Here is a 19,186-nt window from a genome sequence, read left to right as displayed (position 1 = left end):
ATATTTTTTTCTACTTCATCACCCAACCAAACATCCCATAAAAGTAAAAGCGATTCTATTCTCCCTTAAAGATGCACGAATTTTTTTTTTTTTAAAAAAAGCCATAAAAATTTCTCGAGAGACCATTGGTGTTTTATCTGGCCAGATTGGGTGAAAGGCCCATAGTATAAAGGAAGGCCCGTAATTGATTAGCCCAACACGAGTGACAAGTGACACGTGTCGATTTGTGGGTGTCTATAGAGATTTAAATCACTGCGACTGAGGGTTTATAGCACCCCACTTCTAGGGTTTTAGAGGAGTATTTGAACAGGTCTGAAGTCTCTGAACCATCTGTGCCTGAACAATGGGATTTTGGGGTATGGTTTTTTTTTCATAATCGATTTTAATATTCTGTATAATCAATCTCTCAATTTCCTTGCTTTGGTTTCTCAGCTTCCAAACAAGTACATTAATATTGCACTTATTTGAAAGAAGCAATATGCTTGTCTATCTTCTGTATTCATTGATTTGTGGGTTTTTCTTTTCACAGGAATTGAAGTCAAACCAGGAAAGCCATACCCTTATCACTCGGATAACGTACCAGGTCGGCTTCATGTAACCCAGGTTTGATTCCTTTCCACTGTTCAATCCATGCTCTCATTCTATAGAAGTCTGAAATTTCATCAAGTATTACATGGAGCTTTTGTTTTTGCCAATGATATTTGGGTGTGTTTTACCTTTTTCTTTTTTGAGATTATTTGTTTTAGATATCACGAGCACATGATTTTGGGTCAAATTGGATTTCTATGCTTTGAAATGTTGAAGTTATACTGAGTTTGGTGTTTGAAATTGAAGCATCTTTCTTGGTATTAGATACACTTTCTGAGTTGGTTATTAGATTTGTATGTTTTGATTGTGTTGTGTGGTAAATCAGGCTACACTTGGTTTGGGCTCAACCTCAGAGAGGAGTATAGTTCAGTGTGCTGTTGGACATAAAAGTCCTATCTTTCTTTGCTCTCTGTTACCGAACAAAAATGAATCGTGTCCGTTGAATCTTGAATTTGAGGAAGATGAGTTAGTTGCATTCTCCGTCATTGGTCCACGGAGTGTCCATCTCTCTGGCTACTTTGAGTCTGACGAGGGCGACACCATAAGAGATGACTACGAGTCGTATCCTTTCATGTTTTCTTGTGTTTTTTCTTTTTTCTTTCTTGTGTTATCAATGCTGTTGTGAAACTTTGTAAATAGTTTATATCAATGTACATTGGATTTTTTTTCAAAAGTCATCATTTTCACTTACATCATATTAAAGTGATTCTTTTGGGGAGGATATTGCTGATTCAGAGACAGAGTCATCTGAATTTGACAATAGCGATAGCGGTGATGAATTTATTGATGATGACCTTGACATGTTTCCTGATTCACCTGTTCCAAACAGTGGAGGTATGAACATACAGAGTATATATATTTAAAAATTCAACTGATGAGTTTTAAGACTATCTTTCTTCTGCTAAGTCATGATAATTTTCTTAAGAGGCTTTTGGTATCTTTCCTGTAGTAATTTGCAACTGAGGAATCACTTAGTGGTAGAAAGATAAATTAAGTAGGATTTTTTTAATGATAATAATAATAAGATGAAAATAGTAATGAATTGTTGGTTTACTTCACCACACTATCTTAATCATTCTCAAATTTTTCAATTTTTTAATAGAAGTTGTATCATATTTTGTTCGTGGATGATAATGACTCCTTATTTTTTGTTTTAAGTTATAATTGAGGAGATTGAGGATGATGAGAAACCAACAAGTAAAGTTGGGCTATCTAAACAACAGAAAAAGAACCAATCAAAGGGCTCTGAGGACAACAAAGACTCTCAACGCCAAGCCATTGTTAAAAGAGATAGCATTCCTGTTCTGGAAAGTGAAGATGAGGATGGCTTTCCAGTTTCCAACAAACATGAAAGCAAATCAAATGTTCAAAGGACTGAACCAGAGGTACAGAAATCAGATGAAAAGGTTGAGAAAACCAACAAGAAAAAGCAAGATGGCGATGGTGCTACTAACTTGAAAAGAAAGGTTGAAAATCTCGACCAGGAGACCCAAGCAGAAAAGTGAGTTGATAGCATTTTTAATTCTTTTCAAATCTTCAGAAATTTCTATTATTTTAGATGTTTAGCTATTGTGTATTTCTCCATCTTAAACATTTCAATATATCTGTATAATTATCTTATTACATTACTTTAAAGAATTAGTGTGCAATAGGATTGCACTGGAATAGTTTACATATTCTTTTTCCTCGTTTATTTGTTTATTTACATCTGTTGTTGCTGTTGTAAACTTACAGTTCCTTGTATGATCGACTACTTGAATTCTGATTCTGAAGTTGTCTTTGTGAATGATTCAGGAAAAAAAAGAAGAAGAATAAGCAGTTAAAAGAACAACATGCAGAGGAAAATTCTGATGAAATGGAGCGCAAGGAGTTGAAGAGTTCCGATGTGAGTCAGGTTTCAACAAAAAATGATCATGAGGAAAAGCTGGCCAAGGAAAAGTGAGTTTGACCGTGTCTTCCTTTCTCTTTGTTTGTTTGTTCTATTTTCTTTTACTTTGCATTATATCTAGTTTATTACCACTTTCCCACTGGATGATCCCAAACCCCTAAAATAAGAAACAATGTTGATGAGGGGTTGACTATGCCCATCCAGGCTTTAACGTTTAATCCTTTATCTTATTACCAAGTATGACTAAAAACATAATACAATATATTGTGTCTTGCATGACTTCTGATCTTTACATACCAAAAAAATTATTCAATTTTGTCTGCGCTATTACCTTATATTTCTATTCACCAATTCTATGCAAATACTAGATTATCTTTTTTTTTGCATCAATATTTGTGTATGCACTCAGGAGCCTTGGAAATGAACAGGAGACAAAAAAGAAGAGAAAGAAGAACAAAAAGAAAAGCCAGGATAATGAAGGTGAAACTAATGTGAATCAAACTGTTTCTGCTAAGGAAGCCCAAAATGTATCAACCTTGGACTCAGATAAGCAAACTAATGCAAAGTCATCTAAAGTGAGAACATTTGCTAATGGTTTGGTCGTTGAAGAACTGTCAATGGGCAAACCAGACGGTAAAAAAGCTCAACCAGGAAAGCAAGTAAGTCTTCAAGTCACTAATCTTTAAGTCTGTGAAGTTCCAGACAGAAGAAATTATATTCACATAGATTCCATGATCATGAAATCCTAAACAAAGAAGTGTAAATTAGATTTCTGTTGGTTTATGTTCTAAGTGAGGATTTGACTCTGCCTTTTAAAAGTCTTGTATTCACCTACCTCTAAAACAAAACTAATTCATTACATTTCAGGTCAGTGTTCACTACATTGGCAAGCTAAAGAAGAATGGTAAACAGTTCGACTCAAACGTGGGAAGAGCACCATTTAAGTTCCGCCTAGGTACAACTATTTTTGAGCGACAACTTACGTATACCTTACTCATTATTTGTATTAACACTGTTGTCTTTTGGTTTTACAGGTGTAGGACAAGTTATTAAAGGGTGGGATGTTGGAGTTGAGGGTAATTTTATGTCAATTTATTTTAATAAAAATTTAAATTTACCTGTTTATTTCTTTGTAAAGCAGTTCTTTACATTCTTACTTACATTTTGCCAGGCATGCGTGTTGGGGACAAGAGAAGGCTTACTATTCCACCAGAGATGGGGTATGTCTCGAGTTTGTAAATGACTGTTAATCTAATTTGGGCTTGTTTCATATTTGTGTGTGTTGATATGAACTTTTTTCACGCAGTTATGGACGTAAGGGAGCAGGTGGTGCAATTCCTCCAAATTCGTGGCTTGTGTTTGATGTTGAGTTAAATGATGTTCGTTAATTCTCAGACCTATCAATCAAACAAATTTTTGGCAGCTGTGAGGGGAGACCATTTCTTAACAGGCTACCAGGCTTGTAACAATTTTGCTATGATTGTGGAAATTTGTTCAAAAGTTGGATAATTGAAAATTCTGATATTGTGGGAGAGAGTTAATTTTAAGAGCAGTTGACTTTTGTTGAGGGAAATTGCACTCAATTTTTGTTTACATAATAGAACAAACCTTTATTATTATTATTATTGTGGTCGAAATATGTAATGAATTGCCATCTTTAAAAGTATTATATAGTGCATACTAAAGCATTAGTACATTAATATTAACTCTTTTCAAGATAAATGAGTATGCAAATATACAATTAAAATTTTAATAAGTAGCATTTACTACTACTAAATTGTATCATTTGAAATTTTTTGGTGGTTAAAAATTTTCCCAAACCATTAAAAGTACGGTAAATGGATTTTTAATCCAAAATTTGGAGTTATAATTTGATAGTGGTAACAGGTTGGGAGTACAATTTTATAATGTAATAATAATTTAGGAAGCATGATTTTGCAGAGACCATATTTTGGGCAAAATTTCTATTTATTTTTAAAAAATTTACTAGCAATTTTGTAACTTGGGAATTTTTTTTTGAATTATTGATTAAATTATATTTATAGCGATTTACACAAAAAAAAAGTTTTGTTCGTTAAATGCATATTGGAACTGGAATGTCAGTCCTCTTTTCGTGTCCCTGTTTCCCTAGTCTCACTGGAATTGGTAAAATAACAAAAGTACTATTTTCTGTAGTCTTTCAAGTACCAAGTATTTATTAGTTCGATAAAGTCATGTAGAGAAGGTAAGTGTGCTCACATCTTGATTTTCCTAGACCAAGTTTTATGTATTTTTTTAATTATTTGTTTTCAGAGTTCCTTCTATAGTTCCATGTGAGAATTCAAGAAGGATCTTGAAAAAACTTTGGGCCTGATTGGCATTATTTTTTTGTTTTCTATTGTCAAATTTATATTTTAAAAAATGATAACAGAAAATAATTTTTGTAATTTAAAAAAAAGTATAAGTGTTTGGTTATTGTTTTCTAAAAATAATTTTTTAGTTTTACTTTTAAAAAAAAACTTAAATAAAAAATTAATAAATATATTTACAAAGATAAAAATCTTTACAATAAATAATGAGATAAAATAATGTGAAAGAAAAAGTAATGAAAAATATAAAGAGAAATTTTGCGGAAGAAAAATTGAGATCAGAAAAATTGATACAAGAAAAAAAATAAGAATAAAAGTGATGACAGAAAAAATAGTGAGATAGAAAAAATGCAGAAAGAAAACGAGGATATAGAAAATGATTAGAGAAAATAATGAGATCAAAAATATCGAGAGATAGAAAAATAAGGAGAAATAAATTAATAAGAAAGAAAGTAATGTGAAATAATAATAATTAAAAAAATGATGTGAAATAAGTTTGATGAAAAAAATTAATAACTAAAAACAACATTTTGTTGTCAAATTTTTTTGTATTTTTGTAATTTTAAATTTAAAAATTATTTTATAAAAACAATGTCCCTTATTATCGGAAAACAAATTTTAGGTTTTAAAAACAAGAAGACAGTTTTTTTTAGTTAACGAGCGAATCACATACTTTAGTTCTAGTTCTCTATTACAAAATTCACACTCCCAACCCAACATATAAATTGGGCCAACAACTTTGCCAGCCTCAGTTTTTTTTTTATGAACTAATAGATATATATTTATAAGTAAAACAAAAACTCCGATTATTATCCAGGTATTTGAGTACACTCATTAACTAGTTTTCAACTGTCCATTATTCAGATCTTCTAAGAACGTTTGATCATGAAAATTGCATTTGGCGATGTAGAATAATGTTACTCTCGTTGAAATTAGTATGGTTCAACGGGTGCTCTGAATTTTGATCCAGCATAAATTGCAGCAGGTCCTAGCTCTTCTTCAATCCTAAGAAGCTGCCATGCATAAATATAGATAGAAAACTAGTTAATTTTCATCTCTTTGAGAATACTAAGCCATGTAGATACATTATGCATATTAACAAAATGTGTACCTGGTTGTATTTAGCCAGGCGTTCTGACCTGCAAGGAGCACCGGTCTTGATCTGGCCCTGTACTCATCCCATTCCCATAATGAAAATCTTTTCAGGAAGAGAGAGAGAAAGAAAGAGAGGAGAAAGGAGAGAGAGAGAGAGAGAGAGAGAGAGAAAACTTACAGTTGCCAATCCAACCGAAAGGTCTGCAATGAAAGTGTCCTCGGTTTCACCACTAGAATTGAAAAGACGAGAACAAATCAGCAAAAAACTTGGTTTGGTAAAAAGAAAAATAAACTAGATAAGTACAGCCAAAATGAGTACATGCTTTTACCTTCGGTGACTTGCCATAACACCCCATCCAGCACATTTAGACATTCTCACAGCCTCAATGCTTTCAGTAACTGAACCAATTTGATTCACCTAAGTATTTAAAAAACAAAGAAATGAGTTTTTGACTTTATTTGTTTCTCATACCCCATTTAAGATATTAGACCTATACAATGCTAGGATCCTTATTTAAGGTAGAACATGCACAGTGGTGACTGCTACCTTTAGTAAAAGGGCATTGCAAGACTTCTCCCTTATGGCTTTCTCTACACGCTGTCAAAGTCAAGATTGCAGATTATTCATATGGATTAGATACTTATCTATTAGTTAACTTAATTTTATGTAAACTCAACAAAAGTAACAAAAAAGAGACTTGCCTTTGGATTAGTGACAAGGAGGTCATCACCAACAATCTGCACTTGCTCACCGATTTCAGAAGTCATCTTTGCATAATGCTCCCAATCATCTTGATCAAAGGGATCTTCAATGGACACAATAGGATAATCAGTCACAAAGGACTTGTAGACATTCTTCAAACTGTCTCCTGATATTTTCTGGGATCCGTCATTATTCTGCAGCAAAAAGAATAATTAATTCAGCTTGCCAACAAAACACAATAAGTAACAATCTCATTACACCCAAAAGGGTAATAAGCATTCAAAATAATGTACTTTCAAGTACACACGAGAAAGAAAAATAGATTTGCATCAATTTAATTTAACTACCTCTTCCTTGAAATTCAAGTCATATGTCTTATCATTGCTATCATAGAATTCCGAAGCAGCTACGTCCATCCCAATTACAACCTGTTATGAAACAAAAGCCATTAATGAGGGTAATTACAATTGTAGAAGCTCCACTAAAGCATAGATTTCAGAGATACTAAAACTAGCCTTTCCAGTGTATCCAGCTTTAGCTATGGCTGTTTTCAACAGTTCAAGGCCCTCTTTGTTTTCCTGTAAGTCAAATGTCATAACATAAGATTCTATACACATTTGGCATTAAAAGTTTTGCTCACTCTTTAGGAACAAAACTAAAGTGTATTTATTTCTATTAATATTAGTAAAATAAAATAGGCAAGCATGATAAGACTGGAAAATAACAAAGACTTCATCAATTGCTCAGGTCATTAGACAACATACCTGAATATTTGGAGCAAATCCACCTTCATCACCAACATTTGTGGCATCTTGTCCGTACTTCTTCTTAATTACACTCTGGAAAGGCAACCAAGAAACTAAGTAAGCCAAAATCATACACATCAACACTTATGCACAGGTCAATAAAGTGTGTTTAAAAAGAGAGAAAGTAGACACCTTCAAGTGGTGATAGACTTCTACACCCATCTTCATAGCTTCTTTGAAAGAAGATGCCCCAACAGGGAGAATCATGAATTCCTTTAAGTCAAACGATCAGTATGCCAATTGAGAAGGTACATGGACCACCCATTATAAAAGGATGTGAAAATTACCTGCATTGCCAGCTTATTACCAGCATGAGAGCCTCCATTAATGACATTGAAAGCTGGCACAGGAAGCACCAAGGTCTTATTTCCAGCAAGGTTGGCAATGTGCTGCAAGTAACAAGATTAAATGAATGAAACACTAGTCATTGCATCAACTAGTTAGCAGCGAGATATTTGCTCTTACACCACACCTACCCGGTACAGAGGAATCTTCTTAACTGAGGCACCAGCTTTACACACAGCAAGGGATACAGCCAGTATGGCATTTGCTCCAAGCTGATATAACAGAAGAAAACACCTCAGTTTTTTATTTCATGGTGGTATGTATATATGTGTTTATGTGTGCCTTCCCTTGAGAAGAAAGGAGAGGGAATTGAACTAAAGTAAAGTAGGAAGTCCAAAAAAATGGATACCTTTTGTTTGCACCAACCCCATTCATTGACAGTTCCATCAAGCTGTTGAACCATATAATTATCAATCTTGGTCTGTTCTGTTGGGTCCTGTAATCACATAGGAGAAAATAAGGGTCATGGCCCTCAATCCCAATAAACATTGATTTTTATTTTTTTCAAAATAGTGTAGCTGAGCCTGCACATATAACAAAATAATACCTTGCCGATTAAAGCAGGCCCGATTATGGAATTCACGTTCTCCACAGCCTGCACCAGCAAAGAATTAAAGCAATAGTCAGATTAACTCAACAAAACCCAAATAAATGATAAGACAATACAGGAACTCTTGACAAAACGATCATTGAAGCTTAAAAGAAAATAACACCACCAGTGTAGGGATGTAAAATTAACTGTAAGAGTAACAGTCTAACGAGGTAAGTTCTGGATTTTATACTTAGATAGAGAACATCATTATGAGAGCTTGCTATTGATTAAGCAAATAAACTATCAAATAGCAACAGTTGCAGCTAATCAATTCAAACAATCCTACCATACACTCAAAGTTACTATACCTTAAGGACACCTTTGCCAAGGTAATCTGATCCTCCATCCCTCAATTCCAGGGCCTCATATATACCTATAAGAAAAATCAAAGAATAAGTATTCATACACAACAAAAGTATAACTAAGAATGATCAATAAAAAAAATAACTCTTAATGTCTTGATTACTATCTAAAAATTTAAATTAACATAAACAAAAAATAAAAAGCACAAACCGAAACATAAAAGGACATAAATATGATATAAGATATAGTCCCCTTCAAGGATTGATCTGTTCAAACATAGAATATCAATTTTGTACATATAAGAAAAAAAATTCGTACACTTAGGAAGTAACACTGTACCTGACAACATCAAAATGTAAATGAGTAAGTTTTTCTTATTCTGTTTAAATTTAACAAAAACTGAGCCAGTCCCATGTTTTTGTCCAAATGGGACTACATCGAAAGCCCGTAAATATAAACGCTAATATAATAGAAATCCTGCATGACCATAATATAGTACAAAAGAAACCTGAATGTAAATGTATGAATATTTGCTAATGAATAACACTGCAAGTTACGTGTAAGTAAATAGTACCTGTGGAGGCACCACTGGGCACAGCCGCTCTAGCCAATGTTCCATCACTGAGTATAACATCTACCTGAAAATCGCCACATCCACACTCAAATATATCACTATATTGGTTATAATAGCAGATATAAAAATTAAAAAAAGAAAAGAAATAAGATAAGATTCGCAGTAATACGCAAATAAAAACAACTTAAGTAATGTTTACTTCTAATAATCCCCATCATTTTCTCAGCAACCAAACAGAGGTAGTTAAGGAAAAAAAACAACTCGGTGATTCAGATCAAAGGAAAACTTACTTCAACGGTGGGATTTCCACGGCTGTCAAAGATCTGACGAGCTTTAACGATCTTGATCGTGGCCATGATCACTGAATGTGTTGTTTTTTTCTCTTCTTTCTCAAAAACTCAAAAGTGTTCGGTTCAGAAGACATGAGTTTGGAAAAACGGGTTTAAAAGTGGGGGGAAGCTCGGGGGAAAGGTATCCACGTGGTCACCTACCACGGGTGCGTAAATCAAGACGGTTGATCGTGATACCATGATGATGATCTGACGGCTCTGAAAGCTTGTTACTTTTCAACCCACGGATTGCTTGACTTTACTTTACTTTATGGGTCCGGAAAGGAGCACACCTTTATGCGTTAGCAACCGTGGTCATTAAGCCAATGGTTTGAGGGACGCTAGATTTGAATTAGGAAACTGAAAAAAGTACGGTATTCCACTGTTTTTTTTTTTAAGAATAATATTACACTATGTTTGGTAAAAAGAAAGAAACAGAATTTGTAAAAAAAAATTGAAAAATAAATAGATTTATAAATAATATTTGTACTTATTTTTACACTGTGAGAATGTAGTATTTTTTATATAGGTTTATTTGCACGACAGGTTCTTAAATTTTACAAGTATTGGTAAGTTGGTCTCCAAATTAATTTTTTTAGCAAATTAGTCCCCAAACATTTTGTTTTGATGCAAATACGCCCCTAAGACTAATGACAACCAACCATTTTTTCTCACAACAATAAAAGCTCTCTAACTAAGGCAACCAAAAAAGGATATCGTACCTCCAGTCATTGTCGATGTCATCTATGGTTCGTTTTCTTCTTCTTCTTTACATTTTTCTTCTTCTTTTTCACGTTCTTCTTCGTCTTCTTGGTTGTTTTTTATCTGATTTTTTTTCCAAATCTATCTATGTAGCCAGTTATTATCAAAATCTGACTTTGTCTTCGTATATGAGTTTTTTGTGAACTTAGCTATAACCAATTTCCTTATTCAATATACTTCTTCGTGGTTGTTTTTCAGATCTGGTTTCTTTTTAAAACTACCTAAATAACTAGTTACCTTCTTCAGTCTTCTTCTTCTTCTTGGTTATTTTCATATATCTGATTTTATTTTTTAGATGTAGTTGTTTTTTTTTTATTGGCTAAGTAATCAGTTACCATTCAATTGTTATTTTAATAGGGGTAACTAGTTACTACCTTTTTCTTCTTCTTCTTCTTGGATCAATTTTTTTCTTGTTTTTTTCTAGGTCTTGCTTAGTAATCAATTAACATTTAGTTACTATTTTGATAGGGGTAACCGGTTACCACCACCACCTTCTTCTTCTTCTTCTTTACTGGTGACATTCTGATCTATCTTTTTTTCCAAGATTTGGTAGTAACCAGTTATAATTCACTCGAGTACTTGCTATAACAGTTAAAATTAATAATGGTAACCAGTTACCACCACAATAGTTATTTTTATAGTTTATAGCACTCAATTGGAGAGCATGCCTCATGGTGTCAAATTTAAATGCAAAGACCATGTCATACACAAGAGAGTATTAATTAATCATACATATAACGTATTAAGTATGATTTATAAAGGTGCTGTTTGGTAACCATTAAAAAAACAGTTTTTTATTTATTTAATTAAAAATTTGATAATTAAACATAAAATAGCGTTTGGTAACTCTATTTTTATTTTTTATTTTTTTAAATTTTAAACAAAATTTATTAAATTTTTAAAATAGAAAATTTGTACTTTCAAAATTTTTTTAAACAGTTTTCATTTTTTCCTTCTCTTCTTCATATTAATACATCACATTGTTAAACAAAAAATAAAAATAAAAGTTATCAAACACGTTTATTATTTTTTGTTTTTAAAAACAAAAAACAAAAATAATTACCAAACATATTTTTATTTTTTAAAAATAAAAAAACAAAAATAAAATAATATTTCTATTTTTGTGTTTAAAAAATTTAAAAACAAAAATTTTACCACGGACCAAAGAGTTTACATTTTCTATGTTAATCTTTTTGTTAATTCCCGGTACATGATTGCATGTTCGATCGAGGTAACTATAAAATTGATCTTCTAGAGTTTACTTGGGAAGACTAATATAGTTATAATGAGAAGGTACACATGCATGCATCTAATAAATGGAAGATTCTTAATTATAAATTCATTTATCTTTGACAAACGAAATTTGAAACGCTAAGAGTATAACTTTATGACGATTTCCCTTCGTATTTCGTAATATATATATATATATATATATTTACATATAACTACTAAACGGAAGAACTATATTCAAAGAAAAAAAGAAGAAACTTCGGTAACTTGGTATTCTTTCAAAAATGTGGTCGATTCATCCAGCCATTCAAACAAAGATTATCAACACAAGAAAAATAGAAACTGTAAGTGTTAATCTTCGTTCATTAATTATTTTTTTTTTTCTTTTTCTTTTTCAAATTGCGCGTCTAATGTTTACTTTCTCAATTACTGTGAAGAACTTAGTGTTGGAATTATTATAATGAACTAATACAATCATAGATTTAATTCCATAATACACAATCATTAATTATGTGCCTAATTTTACACTAATAACCATAATGGGATGGTTAATAAATTAACTATATGTTAGAGGCACATGAGAGCACCCTTAATATTATAGTTGGCCCATTAAATTATAGCATACCATAAAAAAGACCACTTAAGCCCTATTAGTGAATAACCCCTTAGGGTTATAAGGGTATGACATATAAATATATGTTTTTGGTGATTAAGGGGTTTAAGGTGAATGGTAATAAGAAAAGAGGGGATAGCTCCACATTGTGCCTCTAGGGCTTTGCTCTAATCTTCAGATTCTTGGTGGTGATTCTTGTTGGAGATCTTGAAGCAAAATGGCTCATATGGATGGATTGGGAGGTATGTGCATTTATTGTTTTGGATGCTCTAAATAAATACTTGATCTTGGATTGATGATTATGAGTAATGTTGGTTGGTATGAGAAAGTTTGCTATTTAATGCTCATAATATGTCATTGTTTTTCAACAATTGGTATCAAGAGCCAAAGTTATTGATTTTAGAGCTCAAAATTTTTCATAAACCCATATTTACAAATCTGAAATTTATGATATATTTTCGGATTAATATGTTTAATGTTGTGTGAATATGAGTTTTATCATTTTAAATGTGTTCATATATGTTTTGGGAGCAATTTTTACATTTTCCATTGGAGTATATAGGAGTTTAACAATGGAGGATACCCATTTCGGATTCACCAATTTTTGTCTATTATTTTGTGTTTTTGAATTAAATGGGCATTGGAAAATGATAGAGGGTTGAAAATGGAACATAACCCCTCAAACGGCGTCGAATTTGGTGGGCGGAGGTGGGAGATATGGCCGGGTCACGAACCGGGTCGCGACGACCCGAATTTCAGACCCGCGGGCACGTTTTTGGGCGACAGGGACGGAGAAAACGACGTGTCGTTTTTCCTCTGTCGGGAAAAACGACATGTCGTTTTGTTTATTGTTTCAGCCTCGGAAAAAACGACAGGTCGTTTTGTGTGTGCTCGGTCCCAGCCTCGCGAACGACGGTCGTTTGCCGTCTCCCCATGCGCAAGTCGTTTTGGTCAAACGACATGTCGTTTTGGTCAAACGACATGTCGTACGGACCTATTGTTAAAAATAAAATAAAAAATTCAGGCGCGTGGGGGCGCGTGCGTAGGTCCTTTTTGGGCAATTTTTCACATTTTTTCACCATTTTTTAATTTCTCTATCATTTATTTGTATGCACAATACTAATGCATGAATTTTATTCATATTTTGGTTGTTAATTTTAGTGTTGTGGCATAAATTTTGTAATTTATTTCAACAATTAGTGCTTATTTTCTTACCTATCGTAAGATTAAGCATGGAAAATTGTTTGGTAATGAGGAACACTTAAATATTAATTTATTTTAGTATTGTATTTTTCCTCCAAATAACATTAAGATCCTTATAAGTAATTTAATTATCCTATCGATGATAATTGCTTACTAAAGATGCTTAATACGGTGAAGAAAATTTATTAAATATTATGAATCACAATTTATCTATCCTTTCGATAGTGAATTAATGTATTTGATTATAATATTTAATAGATTGTTCTTACCTGTGTATGAGTTCTATCTTGTTAATTTGTCTAAGAACTCTAGCATACATGATGATCATTTGTTATTTTGCGATCATTTATTTATGAGAAAAAGAGCACAAATGACATGATTCTGTTACAACATGCATTTAATGGTTATTGCTCTTGTTTCTCATTCAGCTTTAAGCAATCCAAGAACCTCTGCTATGTTGACGCTGAATGGAACCAACCACAAACAGTGGGTAGAATCTCTCATGATGAATTTGACTCTTATGAGAGTGGACTTGGCCTTGAGAACGGATGCACCTCCTAAACCTACTGATGATACCACTGAGAAGGACAGAAAGTCCTATGAGGATTGGGAGCATTCCAATCGTTGTTGTTTGATGCTTATGAGGTATCACATGGATGAGTCCATTCGTGATAGTATTCCTCAAACTGAAATTGCAAAGGATTTTCTCGCCGCGATCAAGGAGAAGTACAAGAAGTTCTCAAAGAATGAGAAAAATGAATGCTTGACTTTATTCCATCGGACTAATTATGCTGATTCAGGTGACATTAGAGCTCATATTGACAAACTAATGGGTTGTTACCAAAAGCTTAAGGGTATGGGATTGGATCTTGGTGAGGATTACATGGTGTGGTTTGTGATGGAAACCATTCCCTCTCAGTTTGATTCGATCAGATCAAGCTACAATGCTCAAAAGGAGCAATGGACCATTGAGGAGATGACTGCTATTCTTGCCAAGGAAGAAGAGGACATGAAAAAGGGAAGAGCAAGAAGTATCTCCATGGTAACAAACCCAAGCAATTCTCAAAAGAGAAAGTCCACTTCCAACAACTCTAGTGACCAAAGGCCTTCTAAGAAGAAAGGCAACCACCCTAAAGGAAATGGACAAGTGAGTTCATCTTCAGCTGGTCACAAGAATGAGTATTTCAAAGGGAAGTGCAACTTTTGTCAATGTTTCGGGCATAAGAAAGCCGATTGTCGAAAGCTCAAAGCCCACTTAGAGAGGAAAGGTAAATGTCTTGTGCTGGTTTGTTTGGAATCCAATATTATTGATGTGCCCTCAAATACTTGGTGGTTAGATACTGGAGCTACGATTCATGTTACGAATTCCTTGCAGGCAGTGACAAATCAAAGAAGGCCGAATAGTTTGGAGGAGTACGTATACATGGGAGACGATACTAAAGTCAGAATAGAATTTTTTGGGACTATTAGACTACAGTTGAATACAGGACATTTTTTGGAATTGCATGATGTTGCTTATTTGCCCTCTATTAGGAGGAATTTGATTTCTGTATCTATTTTGGATAGACTAGGTTATAGTCTTCTTTTTGGAATTGGAAAGCTGACTTTGTATCGTGACTCTATGTTGGTTGGAAATGGAAGTTTATGTGGAAATTTATATAAGCTTGATTTACATGATGTTGTTCCTGTTACTTCTCCCTCTTGTTGTTCTTCTTCTTCTCTTAATGCTATTGTTGGTTCTAAACGTGCGAGATTAGATTTGAAATCTTCCATGCTTTGGCATAAACGTTTGGGTCATATTTCTAGAGATAGAATGGAGAGATTGGTGAAAGATGGTGTACTTCAGGATCTCGATTTCTCTGATTTCACTGCCTGTGTTGATTGTATAAAAGGAAAGTTAACTGCCAAGGTTAGAAAGAGTAAGTCAGACAGATGCACAGATGTATTGGAGCTTATTCATACTGACATTTGTGGGCCTTTTGTTCCACCTGCTATGGGCGGCTATAAATACTTTATCACATTCATTGATGATTTTTCCCGATATGGTCATGTTGAGCTCATTCGTGAGAAATCTGAGTCTTTAGATGCCTTTAAGATTTTCAAGACGAATGTTGAGCTTCAAAAGGGAAAGAAGATTAAAGCTGTCAATTCTGATAGAGGTGGAGAGTATTATGGGCGTTATGATGAAACTGGAAGGAACCCCGGGCCTTTTGCCAGATACTTGCAGGAATGTGGTATTGATGCAAGATATACAATGCCAGGGACACCCCAGCAGAATGGAATTGCTGAAAGAAGGAATCGCACACTTCTTGACATGGTACGTTGTATGTTGTTTCATTCTAGCTTACCAGAGTTTTTATGGGGTGAGGCATTAAGGACTGCTGCTTATATCTTGAATCAAGTGCCTAGCAAGTCTGTTCCAAAGACGCCATATGAGTTGTGGTCAGGCAAGAAACCGAGTTTGCGTCATTTTCACGTTTGGGGATGCAAAGCTGAGGTAAGGCCCTATAATCCACAATCCAAAAAGCTTGATCCGAAAACTATCAGTGGGAGCTTTGTAGGCTACACTATTGGTTCGAGAGGTTCTAGGTTCTATTGTCCTTCTCACACCACCAGGGTGATAGAATCAGATAGGGCTGTCTATTTCGAAGATGAATTTGGTTCAAGTCAAGGGTCAAGAGAAATTGTATTCAGGGAAGAGCGTATCTATGTCCCTGTACCTGTTGCTTCCGCTTCCGCTTCTGCTCCTACTAATGATCCTGTGATTGAACAAATTCCAATAGAAGCTCATGATGAACCTCAGGATCCAGTACAAGATGAAAATCTTGATTTGGGGGACGATGAGGTTGTGGTGAGAAGATCACAAAGAGCCCGCAGGCCTGCTATTCCTGATGACTATCTTGTCTATATGCAGGAGCATGAGTTTGATGTGGGAGATGATTCTGAGCCAGCTACTTATCAAGAAGCTGTGAATAGTCCTAAATCTGCATTGTGGGTGGATGCAATGAAAGAAGAATTGAGTTCTATGTCACAAAATGAAGTTTGGGAGTTGGTTGAGCTACCCAAAGGTTGTAGACCCATCAGATGCAAATGGGTGTATAAGATCAAACGTGACTCGAATGGGCAAGTAGAGAGGTACAAAGCTAGACTTGTGGCTAAAGGCTATAGTCAGAGAGAGGGCATTGATTTCAAAGAAACTTTTTCGCCTGTTTCCACCAAAGATTCGTTGCGAATCATTATGGCTATAGTTGCTCATTTTGATCTAGAACTCAAACAAATGGATGTAAGGACTGCCTTCTTGAATGGAGACTTATCTGAGGATGTTTACATGACTCAACCTGTAGGTTTTGAGAAGTCTGGCGAAGAACACATGGTTTGCAAACTCAAGAAGTCGATATATGGGCTTAAACAAGCATCAAGGCAGTGGTATCTCAAGTTTGATATGATTGTCACTCAAAATGGTTTCAAGGAGAATGTGGTGGATCAATGTATATACATGAAGGTTAGTGGGAGCAGTTTCATTTTCTTAGTATTGTATGTTGATGACATTCTGCTTGCATCTAATAATTCTGACATGTTGGCTGAGACAAAACAACTCTTGTTCAACCATTTTGACATGAAAGACCTTGGTGAAGCTTCTTATGTGCTTGGGATTCAAATCCTTCAAGATAGGGCCAATGGTATTCTTCGTTTGTCTCAGAAAACTTACATTGATCGGATCTTGAAAAGATTCAACATGCATTCATGTTCTTCTGGGAAAGCACCGATAGTGAAGGGTGACAAGTTCTCAAAGGCTCAATGTCCACAAAATGATAAAGAGAGAGATGAAATGAAAGCTGTTCCTTATGCGTCACTGGTTGGTAGCCTTATGTATGCTCAAGTATGCACACGCCCTGATATTGCTTTTGTTGTCGGCGTGTTAGGTAGGTACTTGAGTGATCCCGGACTTAGCCATTGGAAAGCGGCTAAGAAGGTCATGCGGTATCTTCAGGGTACCAAGGATCATATGTTGACCTATCGGCGAGCTGACACTCTGGATATAGTTGGGTTCAGTGACGCCGATTATGCGGGATGCGTGGACGATAAAAAGTCTACTTCAGGCTACATTTATATGATGGCTGGAGGAGCTGTATCGTGGAAAAGTGTCAAGCAGACACTCACAGCTTCATCCACAATGGAGGCAGAGTATATGGCGTGTTATGAGGCTACTTGTCAAGCCATATGGCTGCGGAATTTCATTTCAGCACTAGATGTTGTAGACTCTATCACGAGGCCGCTGAAATTGTATTGTGATAATTCTGCAGCAGTAGCTTTCTCTAAGAACACTAGGAGTACTTCTCGCTCAAAGCATATTGATATAAAGTACTATTTTGTTAAAGAGAAAGTCGCTGAGTCCCTCATTTCTATCGAGTACACGCCTACCACTAGCATGTTAGTAGACCCACTAACGAAAGGCTTACCTATATGTGTGTTTTTAGAACATGTTGCCCGAATGGGATTGTTGGGAGCCTAGCTTGTTAAGCTCAGTGGGAGTTTGTTATTTTTTGTATTAGACATGCTAGTATTTCGTACGGATTGCTTATGGCTTGTGTTTTGTTAAGAACATGCATTATGATGATGAAGTCACTTCTTTATTGTTGTTGTTACATATGTATGTTTATACGTATATTTTGTTGTTCATGGAAGTGACAGGTACAAAACGAGATGAATGCGCATAATCTCAATTTTGTTGTACCTCATGCATGTTTGGATTGATTGTTGATGATTGTTTTGAATTGAATGTCTACAAGGTCAATTCATACATGATATGTGTATCCTCTAGATATGATGTTATGTATGTTTTATTTGATTACCTTATGTGGAATGATAGACATTGTTATGGTGGCTTGATTGTATTGTCCAAGTGGGAGAATGTTGGAATTATTATAATGAACTAATACAATCATAGGTTTAATTCCATAATACACAATCATTAATTATGTGCCTAATTTTACACTAATAACCATAATGGGATGGTTAATAAATTAACTATATGTTAGAGGCACATGAGAGCACCCTTAATACTATAGTTGGCCCATTAAATTATAGTATACCATAAAAAAGACCACTTAAGCCCTATTAGTGAATAACCCCTTAGGGTTATAAGGGTATGACATATAAATATATGTCTTTGGTGATTAAGGGGTTTAAGGTGAATGGTAATAAGAAAAGAGGGGATAGCTCCACATTGTGCCTCTAGGGCTTTGCTCTAATCTTCAGATTCTTGGTGGTGATTCTTGTTGGAGATCTTGAAGCAAAATGGCTCATATGGATGGATTGGGAGGTATGTGCATTTATTGTTTTGGATGCTCTAAATAAATACTTGATCTTGATGATTATGAGTAATGTTGGTTGGTATGAGAAAGTTTGCTATTTAATGCTCATAATATGTCATTGTTTTTCAACACTTAGATACCTCATGCAATGAAGTGTTGTCTAAAGTAAATCCTCAGTGGAAGAAGCGTATCGAAGCATTGCATGGAGTGGTCATAAAGATGCTCCAAACAGTGTCTAAAGAAAAAGACAAAAGAATCGAACAACTCCTTTCTGCCAAAACTCGAATTGGGGTTGACTGCGTTTTAATGCTCTTATTCATGGTGATAATAGCACTGCAAACTTTATTGCTCTTCACCTCTGCACCAAGAAACTCTTTCCACGAACCTCCCCCGACTTGAACTCTTCTTCTTTAATTATATTTGTGACTTTTTCTTAGAGTTTTTCAAAAGGCTAGCTAGCCTTACTTATTATATATGTAAGCTTTATTGTTT

At 34.5% G+C, this 19,186-nt stretch overlaps 2 protein-coding genes across 2 annotated transcripts; one reads left to right on the top strand and one right to left on the bottom strand.

Annotated features, from left to right (window-relative positions):
• Positions 1-230: 230 nt before the first annotated feature.
• Positions 231-4,098, top strand: LOC133797979 (peptidyl-prolyl cis-trans isomerase FKBP53). The gene is made up of 11 exons (XM_062236130.1): positions 231-356; positions 530-603; positions 914-1,149; positions 1,292-1,422; positions 1,747-2,089; positions 2,383-2,526; positions 2,886-3,135; positions 3,344-3,431; positions 3,511-3,552; positions 3,648-3,696; positions 3,783-4,098. The coding sequence occupies exons 1-11, from the start codon at positions 344-346 to the stop codon at positions 3,862-3,864; spliced, it is 1,452 nt and encodes a 483-aa protein (XP_062092114.1). The 5' UTR covers positions 231-343; the 3' UTR covers positions 3,865-4,098.
• A 1,396-nt stretch (positions 4,099-5,494) lies between these two features.
• On the bottom strand, positions 5,495-9,686 carry LOC133797977 (enolase). Its single transcript, XM_062236129.1, has 17 exons — positions 9,533-9,686; positions 9,243-9,306; positions 8,674-8,738; positions 8,321-8,368; positions 8,123-8,209; positions 7,905-7,985; positions 7,716-7,817; positions 7,561-7,641; positions 7,387-7,461; positions 7,138-7,200; positions 6,970-7,050; positions 6,622-6,816; positions 6,467-6,517; positions 6,249-6,337; positions 6,098-6,149; positions 5,936-5,992; positions 5,495-5,837 (listed from the first exon to the last, which is right to left on the bottom strand). Exons 1-17 carry the CDS (start codon positions 9,596-9,598, stop codon positions 5,757-5,759), a joined length of 1,338 nt encoding a protein of 445 aa, XP_062092113.1. The 5' UTR covers positions 9,599-9,686; the 3' UTR covers positions 5,495-5,756.
• Between the last annotated feature and the right edge of the window lie 9,500 nt (positions 9,687-19,186).

Source organism: Humulus lupulus, chromosome 8, assembly GCF_963169125.1.
Source record: "Humulus lupulus chromosome 8, drHumLupu1.1, whole genome shotgun sequence".
In the NCBI taxonomy this organism is placed as follows: domain Eukaryota; kingdom Viridiplantae; phylum Streptophyta; class Magnoliopsida; order Rosales; family Cannabaceae; genus Humulus; species Humulus lupulus.
The sequence above is the reverse complement of the archived record's forward strand: the minus strand, read 5'-3'. Positions and strand labels throughout refer to the sequence as shown.

What these genes read in the sequence shown, in the direction of transcription:
- LOC133797977 (XM_062236129.1), bottom strand. Translation starts at nt 9,598, where the DNA reads ATGGCCACGATCAAGATCGTTAAAGCTCGTCAGATCTTTGACAGCCGT. An exon ending in GTGGAAATCCCACCGTTGAA is followed by an intron (nt 9,307 to 9,532) that starts GTAAGTTTTCCT and finishes GGCGATTTTCAG; the next exon opens with GTAGATGTTATACTCAGTGA. An exon ending in GATTTGCTCCAAATATTCAG is followed by an intron (nt 7,201 to 7,386) that starts GTATGTTGTCTA and finishes TTTGACTTACAG; the next exon opens with GAAAACAAAGAGGGCCTTGA.
- LOC133797979 (XM_062236130.1), top strand. An exon ending in ACCATTTAAGTTCCGCCTAG is followed by an intron (nt 3,432 to 3,510) that starts GTACAACTATTT and finishes TTGGTTTTACAG; the next exon opens with GTGTAGGACAAGTTATTAAA. An exon ending in GTGGGATGTTGGAGTTGAGG is followed by an intron (nt 3,553 to 3,647) that starts GTAATTTTATGT and finishes ACATTTTGCCAG; the next exon opens with GCATGCGTGTTGGGGACAAG.